This window comes from Kryptolebias marmoratus, linkage group LG10 (genome assembly GCF_001649575.2).
Source record: "Kryptolebias marmoratus isolate JLee-2015 linkage group LG10, ASM164957v2, whole genome shotgun sequence".
Taxonomy (NCBI): Eukaryota; Metazoa; Chordata; class Actinopteri; order Cyprinodontiformes; family Rivulidae; genus Kryptolebias; species Kryptolebias marmoratus.
The window spans coordinates 15,932,474-15,959,061 of record NC_051439.1 but is presented as its reverse complement, the minus strand read 5'-3'; the positions used below and the strand labels follow the sequence as shown (position 1 = coordinate 15,959,061).

The 26,588-nt window shown below is 39.0% G+C and overlaps 1 protein-coding gene across 6 annotated transcripts in view; it reads left to right on the top strand.

Moving 5' to 3' along the window:
* The first annotated feature begins 229 nt into the window (after positions 1–229).
* The window catches only part of dlgap2a (discs, large (Drosophila) homolog-associated protein 2a), a 142,056-nt gene continuing 115,697 nt past the window's right edge, over positions 230–26,588 (top strand). For all 6 annotated transcript variants that reach the window (XM_025005828.2, XM_025005827.2, XM_025005825.2 and 3 more), the window contains exons 1-3: positions 230–608; positions 8,340–8,394; positions 8,825–8,872. In XM_025005828.2, the coding sequence (XP_024861596.1) occupies positions 591–608; positions 8,340–8,394; positions 8,825–8,872 (121 nt within the window). In that variant the 5' untranslated portion in view covers positions 230–590. The remainder of the gene's footprint in view (positions 609–8,339; positions 8,395–8,824; positions 8,873–26,588) is intronic.

Below are 26,588 nucleotides of genomic sequence, written 5' to 3'. Positions count from 1 at the left end.
TCAGGTATTTTGACAGCGAGGTTGCATTTAAGCAACATATATATTAAAGTAAACTTAAATTTATACAAAACTGAGTCGTTACTGTCTTGATATAACTCTAGGTCTGAGTAAGTTAAACACCTTCTTTAAATCGGCATGTGTATTTTTTTAATTAATACAATATCATAGATGTAGCACAGGAAAATTGACAGTCTGACTACATGATTAAAATAACAATACGTGTGTGTAATTAGGGTTATAATCATATGCACGACAAATTATACTACTTTTTTTGACAATGAACCTAAAATTTTGACAAAATCACCAAATCTAATTTAATTTATTGTTCATTTAAATTGCCAACTTTTGTCACTGAAGAGTGTTTAATCAAGCAAGAGCTCCCCTTGTGTTTGAAGCCTGTAATAACAGGAGTTTGGGGCTTGCGCACACCAAGCCAGCTGTAGGACGGGCTGGAAGCGAGATGAGAATACCAAGCAGGTACCTCATGGTTCAGCATCAGCACAGGGCTGAGTTAAGATTTGCGCACCCATCAAACTTGGCTTGGGACCTCAGCATGTGAGCGGACTTCGTGGGAGGAGGATCCGCCCAGAATGTCAGCTCTGAAAAAGGTAATTCCCCCCTCTTTCCCCTTTCCTTCTTTCTTTCTTTTTTTCCCCACCAGCACACAGCAAATCATTTTACAGTAAATAACAGGATGTACAGTATGCATGAGTATAAATATCAAATGGATGTGTTTAAGCTGTTTGGTTGCAGGATTTTCAGCTAATTGTGCTTGGATGAATCGCACATCCAATTAATGTGGATGCAAACAGTAAAATGCATTTTGTTTTTTGCATCACTTTTGCTTGCACATGAGATTTGACCACTATTCATATGTTAAAATCCCTTCAGTGTCAATCCACTTACCTTTACCTCTTAGTAGGAGGTCTGGACAAAGAGCAATTTCATGCAAAGGAAATCTTTGCTTGGGGGGTAACTTCTCTGCTGAATGATGAATCATGTTTGATCTCTTGAAGACTTCTGCTTTTGTGCACAGTCACGTAATACTGTAAAGGCTGTGCTGACTGTAGTCTCTGTGGGTGGATGAGCTTCACTGACTGCCTGACAGAGTGGTGTGGCTAGTGTTGGCAATCTTGAATGAGAGTGGAGCTCCCTGCAGTTTAACAGGAGAAGGCGCTGGATGACTGGAAGGTCTAGAAAACTATACACATTTATTGTTACATAATGCATTGCAGTGACGAAGGGGAGCATATGCACTGTTTGCACGATTTTTACTAATGTGTGTGGTGTGAGAAACGGTATAGAAATGTTGCAGCTAGGGGAAATTGAAAAAATAAGAACCGGAGTAAACTGCTTATTTTCATAAAAATGTTATTTCTGTTTGTTGTCGGATAATAAGTTGTGTTGGTTACAATCGGATGCAGCTGGAAGTGTTGATGTCTCAACTCCAGTTGATCCCTGTGATTGAGTGACACGGAAGGAAAGTTGGACGGAAAGCTTGCCTCAGCACGGCTGCCGGATCCACGGCAATGTGCGGCACTCAGCACGCACAGTGAGTGACAAAGTGCTGGCTGCCTGCACTCAGATAGGCAGACATCATAATCAGAGGAGTACTAAAAATAGGGGGACTACATTCATTGCAATTCTGCGGGAGCGCCCAGGAGTTATTGCTGTTCGCCTTAGTGGTTTAAAGCCTTACCGTGATTCTCCACAATGCTCTAACCTGTTCAATAATACAGACTTTTATTTTTAGACAGTAATGGCCAGCCAGGTTTTCTTCAATGGCACACAGCGGCATGCATTTCACTGTGTGTGGACTTGACAAGTGCACAGAAGCTCGTACTGTACCTGGAACATGCATTTTTCTGCTTGGTTTATTCAGGATCTTAGCAGATTGTTCCATTTATTTATTAGGCAAGTGGTAAGTGCCATAGACTTGTAGCGAGAAGCAAATGCAATTTACTTGAAATTAAATTGGCGTCGTCGTCATGCGTGTGGCTGTGTGTGTTCTCTGCTTGCATGCTCAGGGTGTATGTAACCAGCTATAACAGTAAAGGCAATTTGCACGAGGGTAGGTGAAAGTCACTGCTGTAGGTCCTCACGTGACTGCTTTTCTGACCAGCTCTCGAAGGCTCCACAAATGATCTCATTGGCCCAACGCTTCTGCCTAATCAGACAATGACTACAAAAGAGTTGCCATTGAGAAACTGTCACTAAACTTTGCATGATTCATACAAGATGGAAAACTGTTGCTCATCTTTCCGGGTAATTTTTCTGCTCAAAAAAAAAAAAAAGACGGCCTTATTAAAAGCTACCACTTGAGTTAAATTAATCCAGGACCGAAAACTAAGATCATCTCTTTCAATATATTTCTAAGGCTACAAAAGCTTAGACACACAGACAGAACAAAAGGGCTGTCAGTGAGAAGCTGGTGCGGACTTTGCCTGCTTGGCAGCGACACAATAAAGCTCTCTTCATCTACTTGAGGATGCACAGCGAACTTAAAGCCCTTCATTTCTCTACGTGCTGATATAATGTTGGTTTACAGTTGGAGAGATTCAGAGGTGGATGTATATTTGTCCAGCCACTGGTAAATGTTGAAGATATTCCTGAGTCTTTCCTTATTCATTCACTCACCCTGACAGATGTGTTAGTGCTTCCCTCTATTCTTCTTTAGCTCCTTTTTTATTCACTTTAACATTTTCCCTTATTCTTTTTATCATTTTTCTTCGTCTCCGTGTGTTCCTCTCTCTTTACGCACCTATTCATTCGTTGATGAATGCCCCTGCACATCTGTAATAGTTTGGCTTCAGCAGAGGGATGCGGCGGGAGTGAAGGGGATTGATGGGACACTGCTTTATGGATTTAATAATGCATGAGAGCCGAGTGTGTGTGAGCGTGTAAGGGTGCGCACCTTCGCCGCAAATCTCTCCAGTTCATCAGCTTTGTGTTAATGTCTCAGATTTTCCACACAGGTGGGTGTCTGTGTTTTCTCCCAGGGTTGATGTTAGCACAGGAGCCACCAATTAGACTTAAGTCAGATGTGACCCCATGAAAGCCAACTAAGTTGTAGTTAATACAGACATGTTTTTGGTCTAGTGAGACATATTTATTTATTTTTTTATGTTCATCATTCCATAAGTTTTCACAATGTAGGCATGTGTGACCATGTGTGTTATCAGCTGCAAGCCTTTTAAAACCCTCTGCTTAGAGGCGAAGGTAAATCATCTTGTGGTCTAATTAGAATTCTAAATTTGTCCCTTATGGCCTCCCGTGTTAATGCCCTGTCAAAATGTATAATGCGACATTATTCAGGTACAAGTCTTCTCTTAAGGAAGACGCATGTCCTGTAATACTATCGCTGTGGAAGAAAAGCCCAGACCTGAAGTAAAGGAGCCCATATTAATGACAAACTGTCAAAACAAGAAGGTTTTTGATCAGACTGAGAGAGTGGGGAAAAAAAAGATTAAACTCTTGGGAAAAATTCATTCCTTTAATTACCTTAATGTGCTCAGGCTGTTGAATAAATCTTTCTTGTAGCATTACAGCGATTAGGCAGATGCTTCAGGTTATCTGTAATAAATAAATAAAACCTGGCTGCTGAAACAACCCAGTATCTTACCCATACCGTGATTATAAAACACACCGATGGTTCTAAAACTCAATAATGAGAGGAAAAATAAAAAAATATATAGGCATGAAGTTTGATGTTATCTTTTATCTGGGAAATGTATTTATGGAGTTGACAATGACTTATTTGTAGCGACGTGCTGCTGTAAAAGCACACGTCCCAAGTAACCAGAGACTCAGCCATTTTCGGAGGAAAAACTGTACATACCATACCTTCTGACACCCAACTCTCTGATGCACTCAGTGTCAATGTTCAGGTTTTCGGTTTTTCAAAACCCCAATAACGTCTGTCTTTTTTGCTGACAGACTTCTCCTGTGGGCTGGTTACTTTGTGTTCTACCCTCACCTTTAAAGCACAGACATCACGCCACGTTGTTCCATTTGTAGCTCTGACAACCATCCGGCACCCAGTTTGCACCATTTGCCTCTGACCTTGTCGGCGGACTTTCAGCTCCGTGTTTTTCACTTCTTTTTATACCCTCTTCCACTTCTCCGTTGGTACATGACACACTCATAAGAAGTGAAGTAAAGATCACACATTAATGTCGCTGCATTTTGTTCCCCCCACCAGTGATCATTTAACAGAAGGGATGTTTTATTTTTATGAGAAATTGAAAATATGTTCTCAAGTTCAAAGACATGTCTGTCACATGGTTACCTCTCTACTCAATCCTTTTACAATCGTACCTGTAGCAGAAATCTTTTGTCCTGATGTTAAAGCTTTTGCAATCTCGCAAGCATAAATTTGACAACAAATTGCAATTAATATCTGTCAAAGAGACAATACAGTGGCACACACCAGTGACAGAAAAATATTGAACTTTTTTTGTCTCTCTAAAATGCTTATTGTTCCCTTGTCTATAGTTTAGCTTTAGTTGGTTGAGCAGAATCTTATCACAAGACACGTGTTGAACTGGTCCAGACTGTTCAATTCATCTGCTGCATCATGAACAAGGCAAAATCATGCCTGAATATGTAAATTTACAGTTTAGCTTGCAAAATGACTGCTTGTCAGGCTCTTAGAAATAAACACCACAAACTGTTTTAAATGGGCAATATTTACTGATGTTTAATTCTTTTGTCATTTTCCTGTATTGCACCCATATGTTCTTACTGATGCTACGTTCGAATTTAAAAACCTAAACTTACATTACTGCCCACCTTTTGCTATCTGGTGACAGGCGATGAAAAGCACTAGTAATAGTATTAATTTCTTTTGAATGATATAAATGCTAATGAGAAAATTCACTTTCAAAGAACAAAGAATATAAAACAAATTGAAATGGGTATCATAGTAAAGACTGGGAAGTAGATTGTTCTGAGTAGATCCCTTAAAGACTGTTTTGAAAATGTACAGTTTTTTGCTTTTATCACAAAGCTCAACATGTAACTAAACTACAGGGACAATAAACTCCAAATAAACCTGTTTATATTTAGAGAATATGCTGTTATAGAACCATATGACACAATACAATACAATATGATACGGTACAATATATTATAATTGTACGAAAGTTTGTTTTGGATGATCAATTTTGGGATAAATCTAGGATCAGTAAAATGAATTCTGTGTAATATTTTGTTAAACATATTCACACGTCAGTCAAATCCAGTTCAGTTCAGTTAGTTTCTCTAACAGAAAAGTATGTATTATACTGCATAAAGTTAATTTGTCACATACTCAGTGGTGTTGAAACAGCTCCGAGCCCCGAGTTTGGTGTGTCATTCACATTAATCTCATCACACTGAAAAGCATTTTTAATAAGTAAGTAATTTAAGTAATTTGTCTGCCTGGATGTCACGTCAGCCGTAGTAACTGCAGGGCTGAGTGCAAATCTTCTCACCTGCTCAATCATTACAGCATTGCATTTCATCGCTTGAGTGGATAGAAAGGAGCAGACGGTGCTCAGATAGACAGGAGTGGCTTTGAATGCAGCGGAGTGACTCCACTTCCTGTTCACGCTCTCAGATCTCCATCAGCTCACCGAGGGCTGCACTCTACCCCTCAGCAGCGGGCGGCGAGATATCCTATTATACGCCGCCACTTGCGATAATTGCCTGGACCCCGCAGATGTAGTATGTGGAAATTAGTGCCGAGTCAGTATGCGCGTGCGATAAATGTGCGATAAATGTTAAAAATTCAAGGACAACAAGTTAAGAGATGTTCTGTTGAACTGTTTGGTTTTACAACTGTGCATTGATGACCGCTAGTTTATTCACAAGTTCAATTATGAAGGCTGCTTCTCATCCTCTCTCTTCATTTTCATGAGGGCAGACGCCATCAAACACCAGACAAAACAATCTCCCAGACTAATGGATATGTTCGCTGCAAAGAAGTCATCAGTACTTTCACATCTGGGACCATTTTCAGAGCGCTGATGTCAGTGTAAAAAAGTTTTCTCCCAGACTCAGATGATGTGTGAGCCACCTGGATTGGTCCATTCGTTTGTTCATTTTAGTCGATGATCATGCTTCACGCTTTTTCTGTGACTGCTTCATCAATTTTTGTGTTTTGAATGTTCTAGTTTATTTATGCAAAGGGATCCCCACAGCCTTGTGTTTGGTTTTTGAGTAAATCTAATAAAATTTAAACCAAGAACTACAAGTGAATGCATTTTAAACCAGGAAAGATTTTTATATTTGCACCGCGTTGCACTTGATATATTATTAAAAACACAAATGTTACACCTGAGATTAGCAGGTTATGTTAGCCTTCGACATTTGTAGTAGAAATAGGCTAGATAGGAAGTTCAAAAACTAAATGACAAATACAAGCCAGTTATAAAGAAGCTGAGGTGTGTAAAATGTAAATAAAAAAGATTGGAATGATTTGCAAATCTCATTCACAATGAAACAGTCAACATATCAAATGTTTAAACTAGAAATTTGAACAAGTTTCATTTTTAGAAAAATTTAGATAATTTTGTTTCTCTCGGTGAAGCATCCCCTCTTCTTTTGACAACAGTCTGCAAACATCCAGGACCTGAGGAGAGCAGCAGCTTGAGGTTTTAGAGGAGAATGTTGGCCCATTCTGGTCTGATGGAGGATTCTAGCTCCTCAACAGTCTTGGGTCTTTTTTGCCTGATTTTTCATTTCATGATGCACCAAATGTTTTCTACTGGTGAGAAGTCTGGACTGCAGCACCAAGACTCTTCTACTACAACAACATACTGTTATAATGGATACAGTATGCAGTTTAGCTTTGTCATTCTAAAATATGCAAGATCTTCCCTAAAAAGACTATCTGTTGTTCTAAAACCTTTATAAACCTTTCTGCATTGACGGTTCCTCTCTAAATGTGTAAGTTGCTCATTTCTATTAGGCACTAATGCACCCTCACACCATTTGATGTTTTATTATGTTCCATTGTGGATAAAAATAGGTTTATGAGATTTGAAAATCATTGCAATTTGCTTTTGTTTACATTTTACACATCTTGACTTTTTGTATGCACTTTATCAACGTTTCTGGATAGGACTTTTACTGTGACAACAGAATGATGTTTTTGTTCTGGAAACTTGAAAATAATTGGGGATGACAAAAGTAAATGTGCTTGAGGCTTTTTCTCTCGCATGATTTATCCTTTATAGTTCCTCGAATTTCCTCCAAAGATGAGCCGTTTGAGTTCATTTCTACTGTTTCTATCAGTTCTTCTTTTCACAGGAACCATCGTATGTACTCGCTTCAGAATTAAAAGGAACACTTATCTGATTTTTTTTATTCAGTCCCTGAGAGAAAAGAAATAACTTTACCAGAAAAAGGGGCCTTAGATAACCACAAAAGTGCAAATGTAAAGTGATGATAACTGTAATAAAAGAACAAAAAAAGGTAAAGGAAACAAGATGAGTTCTGTATTTATATCACAATACTGCAGTATTGCTGTCACTCAGACGGAAAGACAAAACAGGGTTATTAGCACCTGCTGATCCACCTCCATGTCTGTCTGTCTTGTCTTTTCTTTTCTAAAAAAAAAAGAAATCTTGTCTACTTATTCCTTGTGAATAATGAAATTCAGTGTCACAGCACAGCCTAACAAAACTGTCAGCATACAAAAAAATAATAATAACATAAACTGCATCATGTGGTCTGTATGGAGATCGTTTTTGACAAGTGCACAAATAATGCAGAATGTTTGCTGCGCATGTTTAACTTCAGATCAGCTGAGGTTTTCGTGAACACCTCACAGAATTGATTGTGTGTATGCATTATTGATTAGTGTGACCACCCCAGGCTTGTGCAATAAGTGGCTGTTGTGTTTGCTGGCATAACAAAGCTGCTGGTGAAGCAAAAACAGATTCTGGTGTTCTGGCTTTAACGCCGCGCTTCTGTGGTTTTAGGGCATTATGTATGCAGTCACATCCTGTTTGACTGTTTACTGAATCCGAGAGTTTTAAATCAATCTTCCGTGCATGTAGCCACGCTGCAACCATCATTTAGTGCTCCACTGCTAAGATCAATGTGCAGAAGAATAAGATAAATCTGGGAGCAGCTCCTTTGATGCAGATGGTGTCAGAAATGGGGATCTGTTGCCTCTCTGTAAACGAGGGGCTCAGCGTTTGCCGGCGCATTTCTTCTGAACTTGCACTCGTTTATCTGCTTTGAGCTGCTGTGATGTTAACGTCTTTCCTTTTTCCCTCTTTTCTCCTCCTGCCACAAACCATACCGTGCCTTCCTTCCTCCCACGCCCCCGGCCCCTTGTTTCCTGGAAGGTGCTGCCAGCCATACTGCAGAAGCATTGCTGTATCTTTCCAGACAAGAACACAGGTAAGGACTGAACAGAGGTCCCCTTATCCACTAAACATACCAGTCACATACTGTGCTGAGATAGAAGCAATGCATACTTGATGGAGGGGAGACACAATTCTCTGTCAACCTGTTTTTTGTCTCTGTTGTGTACACTTTATCTCATCTCATCTCCTGGCGAAATTCCTTCCTACTGGCTGATTTTTAGCACATAGTTTGGATATTTTCTGTTTGGCCACAAACAGACATAACTTCCCCAATTCTTGTCCTGCTTTGCAGCTGTATTTCTTTGTGAGCTGGCCGCTACACCAAACTATTTCTAACAAGATTTCCGAATGGTCGAAAATTAGAGGCCTATCTTTCTCCATCTACATGACAAAGGGAGGGGAAAGAAAAAAAGAAATTGGTGTTTCAACTTGTGATGATGATGGGCTTCTTCACATCGTTGCAGGTATGAAGAGGTTGCTGATGAAATTGAAGAGCAGGGAGATATACTCAGGTACCTGGCCGCAGTCTTCTTAATAATGACTCTTTTTCTCCCTCTTTATGCGTGCTCTTTTTGCGACTCGACCTCTCTAACCTCCCGACTGCACTGAGACTGCATGAACCATTCATCCCATGAACAAAGACCAAAATGCTGCTCTGATGCAATTTCTTTTTTTTTATGGCCTCACATCCATTAATGATATCCTCCTTTGGCGATTTTAGTCCTCTGTTATGCTTTTTGTTCTGTTTTTAATCTCTGCCTGCACACTCTGTCCAGATGTGACACACACAGTCAGGGGTAGAGCGAGAACACGGCAACCTTGGGGGTAGTGAAATACTTTGCAAGTTGTTAGAGCTGTTAGTGTTGGTGCTTGGAACTCTGAGTCATAACTTTAAGGCATTTTACAGCATGAAATTAACATTTGATGGGCCATTAAGGCGAGATTATCTGCACATTGGCAGATAAGAAGCTTGTTTTAGTGTAATTCTGAGCATTACATTTTTAAAGTAATGCACTCTATTTGTATCTATATATTCAAGAATGCCAGATTGGTAGAACGTGCTGTTTTTGGGACAGACAGTCCTCTTTTTATGCCTGGCGAGTTCAGCCAATCATGAAACAGCCTGGAGATATTTTATAAGACTTGATTTTCCACTATGAGGAGTTGCCACAAAATATAAAATGACTCCAGGTGTTCACCTCTTGATGTTTTGACAGAGGGCTGTTTTGACAGGGCAAACGCATGAAAGAAAAAAATCTTTTCCTTGGAAATTTTGAACCGAACCCTGCCTGAATAGAGATTTTTATTTCACAACATTTGCATCTGTAGGAATGTGCTCACACTTCCCTGCAGACGTGTGAACGCTATCTTGAGGGCAACATTCGTTTTGCTGCATCTGCTTTCAATTTCATTGTGAGAAAGAGTTCACCTCTTTAAAAAATGTCTTTAATCTGATAGATTACACTCTCAGGAAGGCACGGCACGGCACGGCACTCCTCTTGGATACTTGGCAGGAGAGCGTCAGCAAACCATTTGATTTTGTTGAAAACCCTTTCTGTCAAAGTTTATTGATCAGCGCGGATGCAAATTTTCAATCTGAAATTCAAAGCAGGGCCTTTGCAGAGTAACGCTTACCTTGGCATCCTGTTGCCAGGGCAACATAGTTGGTGCACTCAACGACTGCGTTTAGTCCTTTGGTGAGAAGCAGGGATTGGATGATCTTGGATTTGCATTTGATAAACGGATGCCACAAATGAATACTGACATTGTGGAATGAGACTAATTTGCAAATACGGCAGCCCCAAATCAGACCCGAGTTTAGCTTCATACTGAGACCTGAGGATTTACAGGTGCCTATTAAAGTAATAGCGGTGAAATGATTTGTATCTTCTGGTGGTGAATGTGATTATTACTGCACTGAATGTGTTTGTATGTTCATGCGCTCTTCATCACTGTACATTGTTTTAGGATGCCCTCTTCTGGACAGTTTCCCAGCTTCCACAAAAGCATCTTTTTTTCTCAAAAACCTCTCCCATCTGCTCTCAGCCTCTGTTCTGTTTTGACTGCCTGTAGAAACCGGAGGGTTGGGGCTCCTCGGTTTTTTTCCACTCTCGCTGCTATTAGCATGTCCCTCTGCTCCTAATGGACTTCATATGTAGAACCTCTTGTGCTGATGAGCACTCTGCATTTCTATGCTCCCCATTCACAGATTTTTGTCTATTTTTGGGCCCTAATTAGTGTGTGAATATTTTATCAGTCTGTTGCCACTTTTCATGTCCATGCTAAATTTTTTGCATCCTATTATCGTGTCTTCCGGTGCCTTCGTCAAAGCCACTTGCCAAATCCTGCTCTATTATTGATGTAGTGATACTTGAGCACATGTTCCCAGCCACTGAATGAACATAGGAGGGGAGGGTTGTTGCGGAGGGAAAGAAGATTTGAACGTGTGTTTTATTGCTCATGCTGTATTACAATAGGTGTAAGGAGATTAGACAGGAACACATCGGTATGTTCTTCTGTTGTCCTTTAGCAATATGCAGGGGTGGAAATTAAAAATTGTAAATTTTTTACCAGCCACTCAAATATTTTACCAGCCACTATTTTTTGTTGTGACAAAAGGTAATTTCATATGATAATGATCATGGAGGTGGGTGGAAGCAGTTGTGGTGCCCTACAAGCTGAACAACACCTCTTTCTGGACACTGCATGGAAATAACTACACTTTTCTTATTTTATTTTATTTTTTTATTTTAAACCATTAAAAGATGCATATCTGTGCATAAAAAATTCCGACAAATGAAATTTATTTCTGTGAAGCGTTTTTGAAGTTTTTCTTTGTGCTTTTGTAAGTTTTTGTATGTAAGTTGTAATGTTTTTCAGACACTTGCTGCTTTTAAGGCATAGGTCTATTTGTGCTACCCGCTTATATTTAACAGGTACATGGGACAAAAATAATTTACAAAAAAGTCCTTAACTGTGTTTATTCCTCTCATCATGGACAATAAGTCCTGTGAATTTGGAGACATTTGTTCTTTTTTTGCAAAAGTTACCAGGGGGGGAACCAAATATTTCAGCCATCTGAAATAATCGGTTCCCCCTCTAAAACATGGGACAAAAATAATTTACCAACAACTCCTTAACTGTGTTTATTCCTCTGTATTATGATATTATTAGCACATTTTATTTTTAAAAGAATGATGTTTTTTTGTTTTTTTAATGAGAAATATTTGCCCCTCTAAATAATTCTGTTAATAGATAAGTCATTATTTACGGAGACGCAGGGGGAACCGTATCTGATGGGGGAACCTGGCTCAACGTAACAGCAGCAACTCGAGCACATTACTGCCCCTATATGTCAAGAAGACAAATAACATCTTTTCTGTTTAAATTGCCAACCCGCCACAGTGGCGTATGTGTTGATCAAATTCACCCGTGGCGGGTGAATTTGATATATTTACCAATATTTACCCGCATTTGGCTGGGGGCGGGTGCTAATTTCCACCCCTGGCAATATGTAGACATTTCTGGTTGGTATATATGATTTCTGTTTCCCCATAAATTCACATGGAAGTGCACACACATTTTCATTATTATTATAATTTATCTTTAACAGTTTCCTGTAAGAAAGATTTACAGACTCTTCATACCAATTAAGGCTAAATATGTATTCGGTAATTATTTTTAATGTTAATTTAATTTCCGCACAGCATTTTATCAAGACCACCCACTTGGTGTTTCATGACTCAGAGTGGGGTCCTGACCCTAATTTTGTGAATCACTGGTTTACATCACCTCAGTAAAATTATGTCTGCTCAACATGAATGTGTTGAATCTAAATTAATAAAAATCCGTTGATGTCCAATATATATATATATATGCACACACAGTATATATATATGTATGTATATATACACTGAAGACCTTCAGAAATCCTTGAGAAGTAGAGCAAAAGATATTTTAAAAGAAAAGAACGTTTAGCTCATTTGAAGCAAAATATAAAATTAATAATAGTAATGGTTTGTTCAGCTTCTAATGGTGTTTAAATTAGGTTTGACGTCATTCTCAGATCTGACTCCTGGAGTGAATCAGATGCAGCATCTTACCTTTGTGACATTTATCTTTTTATCTTTTAACCCTAAACTTCCTTTAAGTTGGAAATGTTATGTTATTTAATTGTTGCCTCTTAACTGAAACATTAATACAGTGTGTTACATCCTGAAAAAAATAATTAGCTAAATCACCACTACCTTGTGTGTTTTGTGTCAACTTAATGTGGAAGTGTTTGCCTGGGGAGATGTTGCTGTGGAAACAAATCAGCCTGAAGGACTTGGCTGAATTAGAGGAGATGCAGTTAGGAAGCAAGTGAATTTTCTGAAAGGTAAAAGATTAAATCAGAACATAATAACTGGGGGATTGTGTTTTAAAGTCTTCAATAAAACCTCCCAGACCTTCAAGTAAAGTGTCCTTTTTAAAGCTAATCCTACTAATTCGTGCAGTTATAGCTGTCTTTGTTGTCTGAAAAGTTTCTGTGTCCCAGTCCAGAGACAGCAGAAGTCCCTGGACTGCATCAGTCCTAATGGCTCTTCTCTTGCTGACCTTATGGAGCCTCTGTCTGGAGGCTCACCATGTCCATCTTAATGTTTCATGTCTTGCCGGAGCCTCTTCGTCACACTGTGTATCTCTGTGACACAAGAGTGAATCAGCAGCTGCTCTATTAGCTTGTGTAATTAACGGACAAGCTGTCACTATCCGTGTTAGTGTGCTGCCTGCCTTTGTGGCGCACATGTGCTTTCGCCACCAAATCAAGAAAAAGATTCATAAATTATTTAATCTGTGTCGGCAAAATCTTTTAAAAAAAATTGCTGACAGTGTCCTTCTTCCCCCCTTTCTACTGTTAGTCTTCACCCTTAACAACCATCTCATCCATCTCCCGCTGCTCTCTGCTCCCCTCCAGCACCACGAAGGCACCAAACTGTTGCCTGGATTCTGTAGCTCTGCAGCAGGACCTCTTTCTTCAGGCCTCGGCACCAAATTGATTGTAAACAAACACGACACAGGCATAACGCATCTTTGGGAAGCTCAACAAAACTCAGCAGCAGCAACTTGCCCAGTAGACGCACTGGGCAAGTTGCAACAACTTAACCGAATGGGGTAGAGTTATTCTGAACTCTTGGAAATTGCAAAAGGTTCAGATGATCAATAAATAGTAAAATATCATATTATGTTTGTAGGTCATTGCTTTGGCTATAGTTTGTGTGTGTTTATTTGTTGTAGCCCACGAGACAGTGAGAAGTGTGCAATGTTCTGATGGTCTTTAGCAGCTTACATGGCTTGTTAGCTGTTGCACGTTGGTAGTTGATGACAAGTTGTTTGTGGTTAGCAAGTGTTTAGAGCCTGTCAGACTTTGAATTTGTTTTCTCTGTGAGGACTTGTGTCATTGAAGTCAGTCTGGAGGACAGCTGGTCTCTGTAGATGCTACGTCTCTAGCTGTCCCTGACAATAATGAGTAAAGTGAAAGGATACCTTGAAATATCGCTGAGTCACTGCATTCCGTCTTACTCATTACTAGATGAATGGCGGTGTGAGGGGAGTGAAAAAAAAAAAAAAAAAGAGAGCGGCGTTCTTTGTTTTTTGTTGCTGTGCTACCAAACCCTTCCATTCCTTTAAATAGTCTTTGTCTCCCTCCTCCTTATTCCCTCTCTGCTTACTTCATCACTCATGTAATTACACTTTGTGATGCCGTGCTCATCAACAATCAGTTCGCAACCTACAATAAACACCGTGGCTCCAATCTCACTTGAAGACTTTTGCTTTGTAGGAGGGATCAGGATGAGCATTACCCATCTTCCTTTATGTGTCAAAACAAAAGAAGAGGAGGGAGAAGATAAAAAGCGTGCAAGTAATGATGGACCATACACAAACAAGACCATTATTATTACACAGAGGTGAACATTGAACTTAGTTTCATATATGCTGGTGTTGTATATGTAAGAGGAGAAACGAAGAAAAAGAACAGGATTTATTTTATTTTCCTTTGAAGAAAATTAGGTGGAAGCTAAAGCATGCTACCTGCATGTTAATACCACTTGCCTCCATGGAACAGCTTGACAAAATTGGGGTTGCAAGGTGAAAGAGAGGGGTGATTGTAAAAGCTTATCTGAAATCTGTTGGCTGGTTGGCGAACTCATCGGGACCAAACAAAGTTACCTGGGAAATGTTTGCGTGTGTGCATAAAGATTAATAAAACTGAGCCATGTTTTGATGCTTTCCTGGTATAACAGATTTTGAGTATGGTCTGCGTATTTATTGTAAAGATATATATATATATTTTTTTTTTTCACGGTGGGGGTCAGTGTTACCTTGCCTTATCCAATTCTGCGGGAAACTGTAAGTATTTCACACACTTCCTTTCAAACACAGAAAAAAAGTACTTTCACCTGATTGTTTTAAATTATATGTTAGGGCTGAATGTTAAAGGAAAAAAACAAGCCTTTGACTAATAGATTCTGCTTGAGCTAGCTGCCTAGCAAGATACTGTGTGCCTGGAGTACAGTTTTGGTGGCGTATTAAAATGTTTAGATCAAACTATGTAAAAATGGGGTGAAAATAAGACATTTCTTTCAGTTTTATTCCTCTGTTTGTACCCCTGTGAAGAGTGATGGTAACATTTATGTAAAACAGTCGGCTCTGATTATTGTGATCAGATACTTATGTAATAACAGAGACAGACCTGTGTCGGATGCAGCGTGTATCGCTCTAGTATCTGACTGGTTTTCATCACTGTCTGTTCCTCTGGTTTCCCTGCAGCCTATGTTGTTGTCGTACTCAGTGTTCTGAAAATGTTTCTCCCACTGCGTCAATTACACCAAAGAAACATCATTTATTTCAGCCCTCCTGATTGGTCCAGCCGCAGATCTGAAGAGTAGGCATTTTGGCAGCCTGGGTCTCCTTGACACCTAAAACAGAGAGTTTGGCTGAGCTTTACCTGTTTGTTTGAACATGTTGCTGGCAAACAGTCCAACAATGCAAAGTGCTTTTTATTAGTTTATCACTGTGTGTAACACATGGCTGATGTGTGTGCCCAAAGTGCCAAAATATAAAACTCGGAGAAGTCATTTTTTAGCTCTCACACTTGTCTTTGCACGATCAGTTGTTTAAATTGTGAGACGTGGGTGATAACTCACACATCACCTTTATCAAAAAGAAACATTTTCTCTGCCTGTCAGCCTTCATTCTTGTCTTTACCACAGTCCAAATTTAGTTTTTATGTGGTTACTGTGACAAATAACAGTGACCTTGCCTGTTTACAACAGTTGTTTGTTTGTAGAGGAAGAGACGTTATCTGCAGAGGAGTTGTTGCCTCCAGGATGGCAGCTCATTGTCGAGAGAAACCATCTGAAATGTGATCATCCCGTATCATATCAAGAACTCAAATATTTAGTCCAATCTGACTTTGACTTTCTGACTTTGAGTGGCATATTCAGAGTAGGTTTAGAAAATAGGACATTTTGTGTTAGATTTTTATGGGGGTGGTGACATTTGAAAGCCCAAAGTTGCATAAAAAACATCTAATTTTAGAACCACTTTTCCAAAAGCTCCCTTCATACATCTTTATTATCCCTGCCTTCAGCTCCAAGCCAAAACAAAATTGTGTTTTTGATTGGGTTTATTCTCAGAGGAACTTGCAGATGAAAGTCATAAATTTACTCCTCACACACACAAAAAAAAATAATTAGAAAAATAATAATAATAAAAAAAATTCATATCATTCATACCTTTGGTAATAGTTCACTGGTAAATTATGTGCTTGGATGAATTATTTTTTTGACATCTTAAGCAGAAGTTATTTTTGAGGTCATGGTTAACTCAACTTGTTATTACTGAGTATTTGAAAGAATTTCTTACACTTTTCATCATGCGTCAATGTTGTCTCTGTGTCAGAGGGAGTGACACACCTCATCTGTTTTGTTATTTTACTCATTTCTACGAATTAAAAAAAAAAAGTTTTGGTTCTTTTTTAGAATCCTTTAAAAATCCTCTTTCCTTTGGGAGAAGTGCTCTTTCGTTCTGTCACTTACAAATTTGAGGGAATGACAAGCAGAAAGTGTTTGAGATGTGGCATGTGACATTGTGTGGTGCTTTTATGGCAGAAATGACCTCTGGTGTCTAATCGTTTCATCTCTGCAGCAGAACAATGCGGAGGGAATAACTGTTCGGTTTGACCCTCGGTGCTTCAGTAATGACATCCTGACTGCTTGATTGCTCCTCTTATGACCGGAATCAGACCTTCAATTGGGCGGATGATAAAAAATGACCAGTGTCAAACTCATTCCACAGATCATTAAGATGATTCACAGCTCAGGACTAAAGTATGGTGTGTGTTTGGGCATGGGAAAAGAATTAAAGTGGTTAATAATTAGTGAAAACCAGAGAAGGTGCTGCCGATAATACTTAGACAGATTTTTTTGCTGCTGTCAGTCTGCTGTATGCAAGAAACTATACCAAACATTTTTATAGCAACAAATTTATGATAGCAACAGTATTAGGAACCAAATGGAACTAAATGCTTCTGTAAATATAATCAAAAACTAATAAATTAAGATCCCCCATCCATTAAACAAACTTTCCATTACCAACTTTGTTTATTTGATGGACTAATACATTTTCCACCAGCAGGAAATAGTCCCAGACTCCAACAAGGTAAAGTCATCTGCTGACTAAAATAAATGATCAGAGAGCCTTCTGTAAACTCCTCATACAGAAATAGACACAGGTTATGACATAAATAAACACGGTGCCGTTTTAGGTTTTGCACTGACAAGAATCAATAGAGCGGGTACACTCTGATTTGATTTAATCAGAGGCGCCTGTATGCCGATCTTCTACTACTGAAGCTTTAGGTTGAGTTTGCGTTTTGATGGCAAAACACACAATTGTCCCTGCCGATAACATGTCGATCAAATTATTAAGACCTGTTGGATGGTGCAGCAATACAGCAACAGTTGCACAGTGGTTGGAAGAAATATGCTGACATAGAAAACCTCACAGCAGCTGGAAATTATTTAAATGATTTTTTCAGTTTAAATTCAAAACATTTTTCTATAATAGCAAGTCGATATTGTCTGTGACCGTCTTTCCTAAATTGTGGTATAAGTACATCTGGTGGTACTCGGGACCCTTTAAGTGACAGAGTAAATTTTGGTGTCAACTATTCACAAGTTTAATGCATCCAGTAGCACCAGTGATGTTTTCGTAGCACCTGCTAGAAACTAAAGATGCAAAATAGTAGCATGTACTACTGTTGTTTAATGTCGTTCATAATGATGGTACTTGGCCTCTCAGCAAGATGGTTGCAGCTTCGACTCCCAGCCAGGAGCCTTTCTGTGTGATGTTTGCATGTTTTTTTTTCAAAATTTTCCAATTTTCAAAAAGTACACTGTGATCAAAGGCTTCAAAATTGACTCTAAATGGCATAATCTCACATGTTAATGGCAGTAAAATTTCATATAAATGCTCTGACACTGACAGGAACATCCTGCAGACAAAAACAGACAGGCTTGATCAATTTTGCCCTCCTGCAAAACTTCTGGTAGCTCACTCTTAGTCCTGCTTTTCAAAATAATAGTCTAACATAGCTTCATGTTGTTCAGAACTTGTTGTTCAACACGACCTGCAGGGCACACATGTCCCTTCATGCTGTCAGATTATCCTGTGAGGCGGTTGTAGTCTGTTTCTCCAAGGAGCTGTTGATTTCTAATCAATATAGTTTTGATTAAAATGAGCTCTTTATGTTTATCTCACCACACTCAGAAATAAAAGGTCACGTTGTCACAACTCACACAAGTTTGGATGTAGAGACAAGTTTTGCTTTTTGTGGTCATGGTTTTTTTTTGTCTTTCTTAGAACTGCTCCCCTTAAAACAATAACAGACAGACAGTAATGAAGACAGATGAAGGTTAGCTTGTCTGTCTGGTTTGTCTGACAGTGGAGATCCAAATGAGGCCCCTCTGGGACCACCACAGGGGGAACTGCACACTGGGCTCTCATTAGGACAGCGATAACAGTGGTCAACCCTCACACACCAACTTCTGCAACATATACAGACCCAAAAAACTACAAATGATGCTTCAAAACTTTTTTTGTTTTTCTCCTGAGTTATACTTTATCAGAGTTTTGCCCTCACAAGTTTGACAAACTTTGGGGCACTTCGTACCATAAGTACAGTAAATAGTTCAGGCTCGATGCTCTTGAAAACATCACTTATGTTCAGAGGGTTGCATCCCAAGAGATTGATGGCTCTCAGTTTGAACAAGAGATAGACAATTATGAGGAGGTAGATGAATGTCAGTTAAGGACAAATGTTCATTCAGATTACATTCCAAACATCTCACAGTGTTATCATGTTAGGTTAGGTAATTAAGTTTTGTTTTTGTGTTACTTGACATACGTTTCTGCAAACCTTGCAATACCCTGTACCTAAGAAACTGCATCAGCATCTTATTTTCAGCATCAACCACCTGTCCATTATTCAGCTATTACAAGTTTAGCTTAAGCCAGCTTTGATCACTTTGTGACATCTCGCCTCTGCCTCCTTTTCCAGCCTGCAACAAACAGATTATGTAGTTCTACTACTTGACACAGCCGCAACTTTGAACGAGCAGCCTAGATCCAGTTGGTGCAGGTCTGCCTGGGTAGCATGTCTCTACAGTTGCCTAGAATGGACAAAAGAAAGAACGACCACTTTCTGTACACTGGACCTTTTAATGTTTTAATGAAGCAGAAATAAATGTGTTTTGAATTTGTCTAATCACAAGAAAAAGCATTATTTGTTGGAACATTTATGCAATACTAACCCACAGTAAGATGCACAGTCATTAGATCATTAACTTGGCATAAATCTGGTTGAGCCTCCAACATATCTGATGCCAAATTTGACTAAACTCTCCTAAAAATGAACAGAAGTGTTATGTCAACTCATTTTTACTCTGCAGTTTAAATAGGCAGCCCATGTTTTACTCAGTCTGGCGTCTAAGTAAGATGTATTTTAGTAATAATAGCAGAGCAGTTTGCTGTCTAGTTGTTAAGTTCAGACCTAAATGTTGACTAGTTGAGAGCTAATGGATTGTAATAGACCTATTGAGAAAATTACAGTGTTAGGAATCAGGTTGGCTTAAACTCCTGCTCTGCCGACATATGGTGCCTTGATTTCAGTAACCAAAAGCAATCTGAACAAAAATAATAAAAAGAAACCCTGTTTAACACATATAACACACGTTTTTGCAATTCTTTAAATATCATTTACTCAAGCCTTTAATAAAATACATTTAAGGGCATTCAACCACTTTCTACTGGTCTAGAAAGAACCAATCTCAGTTTTTTTTTAAAAGTTGCATAAAAATCACATTTTAGAAATGTTGGCATTCAAGTTAGTCCCATATTTTCTCAAGATTTGTGTTTTGCAGTCAGAGCACAGTGTTTAATGCCCTTGTAGCTGTAGAGAAGCTTAAATATGAATTAAATATGAATCTGAAATTTTAAATGAACTTCTTAGTAAGACCATGAGATGGTGCTATGTGTCTAAAATGAATTATTGGGGAAATAATATTGTTCTGTCCAGTAACACATGGTGAACATAATGTCACTGAGTTTTATGTTCATGTGAGCTTGTTTTTATTTATTTTAGTGGTTTTGTAAATATGGCAAAGCAAACCTTGTTGGGGTGGGTGAAGGGCTTTGCAAGGACACATGGTACTGTGGCTCCAAAGGAAACTCTCACCCGCTTCTTCACTCTTCTGCCCCATCGTAAAATTCACCCAGACTGCTTAGCATTCACCTGTCATGCACTATGAGTCAGCTTATCTCCAGCCGACACGACCGAGAGCGTGAATCTCAGTGAACAGGGCTTTGCTTTAAATTTTTACATCACTTTCTCATGGTACGGAGCCCTGGGGAGGAAATAGTGCCAGGATACGGGCTAGTGGAGCAGACCGGGGACCCATGAAGCGTCCGTTCTGTTTACCATCAGGTCGCATCAGCTCAGAATCTCAGCTCTACGAGTGGCCACGCATACACACAACTATTTAAAAAAAGGTTAGAGGCCTGCCTAAATACTGCACGTTTAAATCTAGTGGAGCAGGAGACTTAGTTTCTTTTAAAGATTATATCAATTCAGGCTTGATTGAAACAAAGACAAAATGACAGACAGTCTGGATTTTACTTCATGTCATATTTATAGTTTTCCTTGATTATTTTTTTACAGATTGTAATCCTAGATACCTTGTAGTGATCAGGATAACTGTATAATGTTCATTGCTCCTCATTTATTATTCATAGTGTTTTGGCAATACATTACAATTATCACTGTTAGTGTAGCTGTACCACTTTCAAAATTGAAGCAATTAATCATGGTAAGGACACCCATTATTGCCATCAAGCTCTGCTGGGGAGTGACCTGAGTCAGCATATATCGATGCCGGCCCATTTAAATAGTTTAAGTATTAATAAGCACTTCTAAACCTGAGCTCTGAAGCTGGGGATTTCCTCCCACAAAACTAAAGAGGCCAAACTGTAACACTGCTGGAGCAATATGCAATCCAAAGTTGGAGGCAGTAAAATGCGTTGCAGAACTCATATGTTGTTCTTCTCTGAAAATAGATTTTTATTTTCTCATTGATAAAAAGAAACACAGATGCCTTCTGATTGTAAGCATGTCTTCCTCAAGCCAGAAGTTGTGTTGTCTGCCACTGGTGCAGGAATTTGGGAAACTGCTGAGGTGTGAAGAGACATTCAGGAAAGTGTAGTCTGCAGACACACACTCACACATCATCCGAGTCCAGTCTGTAATGGAGCAAGCATGCAGAGGGAATAAGAAGGCCGTAGCTGCCATTCATCCATGCTGGCCAGAGGCCCAGAGAAAAGGAGGAACAGTCGATGAAAAGTGCTTGCTTGACTGTGTGCCGTTTGTCTCTTTTTCTTTATTTTTTAAGGGAAAAGAAACAACACCCTCCTCCTTAACTTGTTTCTGCTGATCTACTTTTTGTGAAGAAAAAAAGTCCGTTTGATGCACCGCAGTCATGTCCCATGGCCCGACCCATTTCCAAATCTTTTCTTTTTCCACCCTTCATCTCATCCACCACATCACCCTCCTCCACTTTTCCTTCCATGAATAATTAAAACATATTCTGTCACTCAGCTGTCCCTTTACCACATATGTCTCTCAATGTAGACACTGAAAACGTCCCACTGCAGAGACATTTGGGTCACACCATGACAGTGTTTGTAAAGTTCATCCATAATGCATAACCAGGCTGTAAACTTCCTTCTTTTACTTTTGAACTTTCTTTTAATTACAACTTATTTTCCTATGTGAGTGCTGCATTTTCTTTCCTAGCCATGTTAAAACAGCGCTGCTTAATGCAGCTGGCAGCCATTTACTCACATATATTACTGTTGACCTCTGAAGGCAAATCTTAATTGCAGGAGGGTGATCTTTTGACCATGTGTCCCTTTTTTGACAGTTTCAGCGGTGTGCACCAGAAAGAGTGGCCCTGTTATCACACCTGTCTCAAATTCAAAATTGAAGGATTATGGTAAACCCCAGCAGAGTGGGTGTTCTCTCCACTCTCGTTTCGTGGATTTCAACATCTTTTCAATTCCTGTTGAGCCAAGGACATGGACATTGTCTTTTTTATTATAGGAAGTGTGAATTTTGTCCGCCACCTCTTATCCAGGTTGCTCTCAAGCTATTTTGAAAGATTGTTCTTTTATTTAAAAGCAAATTCAGTCGGAACTCGGAGAGATATGATCTTGTGTTGTTATAATGAGAGAGATAGGCCGTCTGGTTTCTGGTTGCCATTAATGCCATGGCAGAAAGAGGTGGATCATCGCGAGAGCATAAAAGGCAGGGGAGAAGGAGAAGGATGTTACTGGAGAAAAGTAGGATGGGGATGACAGACTGTGTGGAGGACGGCAGGTCTCTCAAGCACAGCTGAGCGTTGGATGGTAGCTGGGAGAACAGGTTGAAAAAAAAAAAGCTGTGAGCAGAATTGGAGGAACACGCTTGGTTCTGTACATACGGCATCCTGCAAGAACTCAGAGAGTTTCAGGACTTCAGCTGAGCTCGTTCCAATCCCCCGTGGGCTTATTGCCATGTCTTACTGGAACAGATGATGGAACAGATCCATTTCTGGAAAAATCTGTTTCATAAGATTTTAAAATGTCAAAATGTCTCCCGTCAAACAGGGGATCGTATGAATATGCAGTTATACTCACTAAGTGTCAAACGGGCTCATTTGTGTCATTTTGTATCAGTCAAACATTCAAAAAAATAAATATAGTTGTCACGTTTACAAATTATGCCACATTCATGAAGGCATTGTTGACATAATTTAAATGTGTTTTGAGCATTTTTAATGGCCCTGTATAGTGAATCTATAAAGGATGATGGATAAAACAGCTGGTAAATGAACACCGGCACTTCTTATAATACATTCTGTGCATATTTTTCAGTATAATATAAATAAATCTGAATTTATAGCCTTGAGAGGAATGTCTCAGTGTTTCTCATTCACACACACAGATTTCAGCACCAGTGTAGGCAGAGCTGTCAAGCAAGGTTCTCTCCTGCCAGTTTCTTATTCATTTTTTCCAATCATTGTCATTGGAATTGTTTATAAAAGTTGATTTAATTTTTATTCCTATTATTCATTTTCATCGTATTTTGCAATATGCCATGTATTCCTGCTGATCCGTATGAACAGTTGGTGTGTTGTTTTGTCCAATATTAATGCACTGCCAGCTTCAAAAAATAAAAGAAAATCAGCAGATACTACACAAAGGGATAGCCTACACAATGTCACAGCACTTAGTGGCCACTACTTATTTTAAAATTGCTTTTCTCTACAATATCCAGCTGCTGGTTTTGAAAACAGCTCCATCTGCTCTGACTGGTTGTGATGGTGAAGCTGTGGCTGGACATGGTTACTGCCTGGATTCCGGCCGTGTCTAAATGCTGCTGTCAGTTTGTGCGCCTTTCCTCGTTTGAACCTGCCCTGCATTTCTCGGCTGACACGTTGCAGAGTTTTCAGAGCAGGGGTAATTAAACAACGCTCCAGCCATCGCCGTGCACACATAACTGCTGCATGAAGCCATTGTTTCACCCATTAAAACCTAATTGGCACAGCCGTAATTATAACAAGTGAAGTGCCGACATGGTCACCATCACAGAGGCACTATGTCATCCAACGGCTGCTGAGTCATAATCAGAGCCATAGAGGAAGGGGCTGACATTTTCAACCTGCTTTGTTATTTTACAGCTCAAGCTTTCACAATGGATGAGAAGAAAATTAAAATTCAGAAATATCTGAGATTTGAGCCAATCATCTCACAGGATGTGACAAGGGAATTGCTTGGACTATCCTCTAATACTGCTTGTGTTTGTAATGCGTGCGTTCCTGTTGTTAAATGAATAAAAACATGTTTCTTTGTTCGTTTGAGACAAAGGAAAGTGAGAACAATGGCAAAAGAGTTGCCACTGTGGGGTCACTGATGACAGTTTGCCTTTTTCCAAGCCCGTGTTTACTTTCCCCTGAAACTGCATTATTGACTAGAGTCAGATCAATCCACAGGCCTTCCCTTGCTTAAGGAAAGCTCCAAAGTCTAGCAGATGCATGAGGCCATTTATACATTTTCTAACCTTTAAATCCTTGAACATCCTTGGGGGACTGAGCCTTACGTTTGTTTATCCATCCATCCATTCTCTTTACTCGCTTTTCCTTTCTGGGTCACCGAGGGACTGGTGCCTGTCTCCAGCGGCCATTTTGTGAGAGACGGGGTACACCTGGACAGGTTGCAAGGGGACAACACCCTCACCTTGGGACAATTTAGAGTTGCAGAGCATGCAAACTCCACACAGAAAGACTTCTTGCTCTAACCGCTGCTCCTCTGTGCCACCCAGTGTTTGCATCATCGGTAAAATATAATAATGAAAGCCTTAAAAGATAGGACAGTTTATTTTGTATATAATTTGACAGCTAAATATACGCTTAGATATTTTTTTCCGATATGAGGCATACAAAATTCCATTTCAGATGTGTTGCGTAACATAAATGAGTCATATGAAAGTAAAAGAGTATTTAGATATTGATCTTTTTCTTCTTTGAAGACTCCAGGTTGTCTAGAATAAAAACAAATATACAATAAAATGTACATATATTGAATCACTTATTTGATCATTTGTTAAAATCTCTGAAAGATAACAGTATCTTTTCTAATTGACACACAGAATTATGTTTTTGTCCTATTTCATTTTTTTTTCTCTTTACCTGAAAAGGCCATTTATGTGATTTATTCCTCCATTTTTATAAACATACACAGCCAGCCTTTTTTATGGGCACACCCAAATGCTCAGCCTGAGCTATAGAAATTCCCCCACATGAGGCTCATTACTCACATTGGTTTTCTTTCCACCTATTTCCACACCGAAATGATCTTCTATTCACTTCTGAAGGCAAACTCAGGGTTGAATAACAAGACATCAAACATAAATGTTTTTCTTGCATAAAACCCGCTCGCATGTGTAGAGTTAAAAAAAGAAACAACTCAGGCATGCTTTGAGATTCATCACAGACTTGGTGCAGGAGGTGTGCTGTGGGAAATTAAATGTCAATTCCAACCAGCGAGTGCATTTGTAAGATTCTGGTTGTGGTGGAGGCATCCGTCTTCATACAATGCACATTTACACAGCAATACCCTGAGTGTAATAGCTGTTTACATGCCTTTAAGTTCTGTCTTCTTTGCTTCTCTGCTAAAATTACATATTTTGTCTTTCTCGCAAAATATAAAAATAAAAGATCAGTCTTGAAAGTTCAGATTTTTGCTTACCTTTTGGCTACATTCTTACTGTTGTCAAAATATTAGCAAATAAGAGCCTTGTAACTATTGTTGAGGTGATGTAATTCAAGAATTGATATACAAGGTTTAGCTTGAAAACTCATTTTTCTGTCTTGCATTATGAGAATTTAAGAATTAGTGAACATTGCACTTTATTGAAGCACCCTGTGGTTATTAAAAAATCATTTAAAAAGAAAATAGTAACAAAAAAGATTACAAAAAGAGCTTGAGTGTATATTATTACGTGAATATTTACCACAGTTTTCTTTGTAAAAAGGTTTTAAGGACTGCTTCAGAGGCATTGAAGGCATAAATAATACAAAGGCATCAGCAAATAATAGGTTTCTTCCTCTGAGCTCTCTACAGTTGTGTTATTTTTTACATTCTGCCTTAGTTTTGTGTGAAAATGACGTGGTCACTGCAGACAGTGGTAACATTCTCAGCAGGTTTTAGGTCATTGTCTGTCTCTGCTGTGAAGCTTCCCTCAGTCATCTCTGCAGCATTAAGTTAAATTTGAACAGATTGTCTGTCTGTAAACAATAAAATTTCATTCAGCTTCATCTGTCTTCCAACACATTGTAATTAAAATAAAAATAGCGACCTGTTCAAAGCTGTGTGACTTTCAGGTTTCGCTGCAGATTATTGTGGTGAAGGTCAAACTCAGTTTTATATATTTGAAAAGTGTTGTTCCTGGGGTAATCTGGCCTTTCTTTTGTGGCAAAGTCTAAACTGGCCTAAATTTTGATTGATGGCATAAAGCATAAAAGCATAAAAACCCCTCCAAGCACATGTTCTGGGGGTGACTTTGGCCCAGTGGTAAGGAGTGTGTCTTTTAATCTGAGGATCAGGGATTTGATCCCAGCCTCTGCACCGTGCTGACATGTCCTTGGGTGAAATGCTGAACCCTCAACTGCTCCCAATATGCTTATAGACGTATGAATGAGAATATAAAAGTGGTGTAAAAGTGAATGTAAGATACAGCTTACAACAGAAAAAGCACCTTATGTGTGTGACTGGGTGAATGAGAACCATTGTAACCACTTTGGATCAGGTTAAAAAGGCCATTTTCACTCCAAAAGCTTTCCCTTCCAAACCTTATATTTATAACTTTAACCTGTCTAATTGTTAAAGATTTACCTGTTGTGTAGAAAAAGCTGCCTTTAATTTAATTTCCTCAGCATTTCTCCGGTTTGGATGCTTTTGACTTTGTGCTTGAAGTTTAATTTAACAATCCTGCATCCTATAACTTTAGTTATATTTCATTGCTTTTTTTTTTGTTTACATTCTTGATTTACACGCCATCTTACTTCCAATAACTTTATTAAAATAATCAATAAA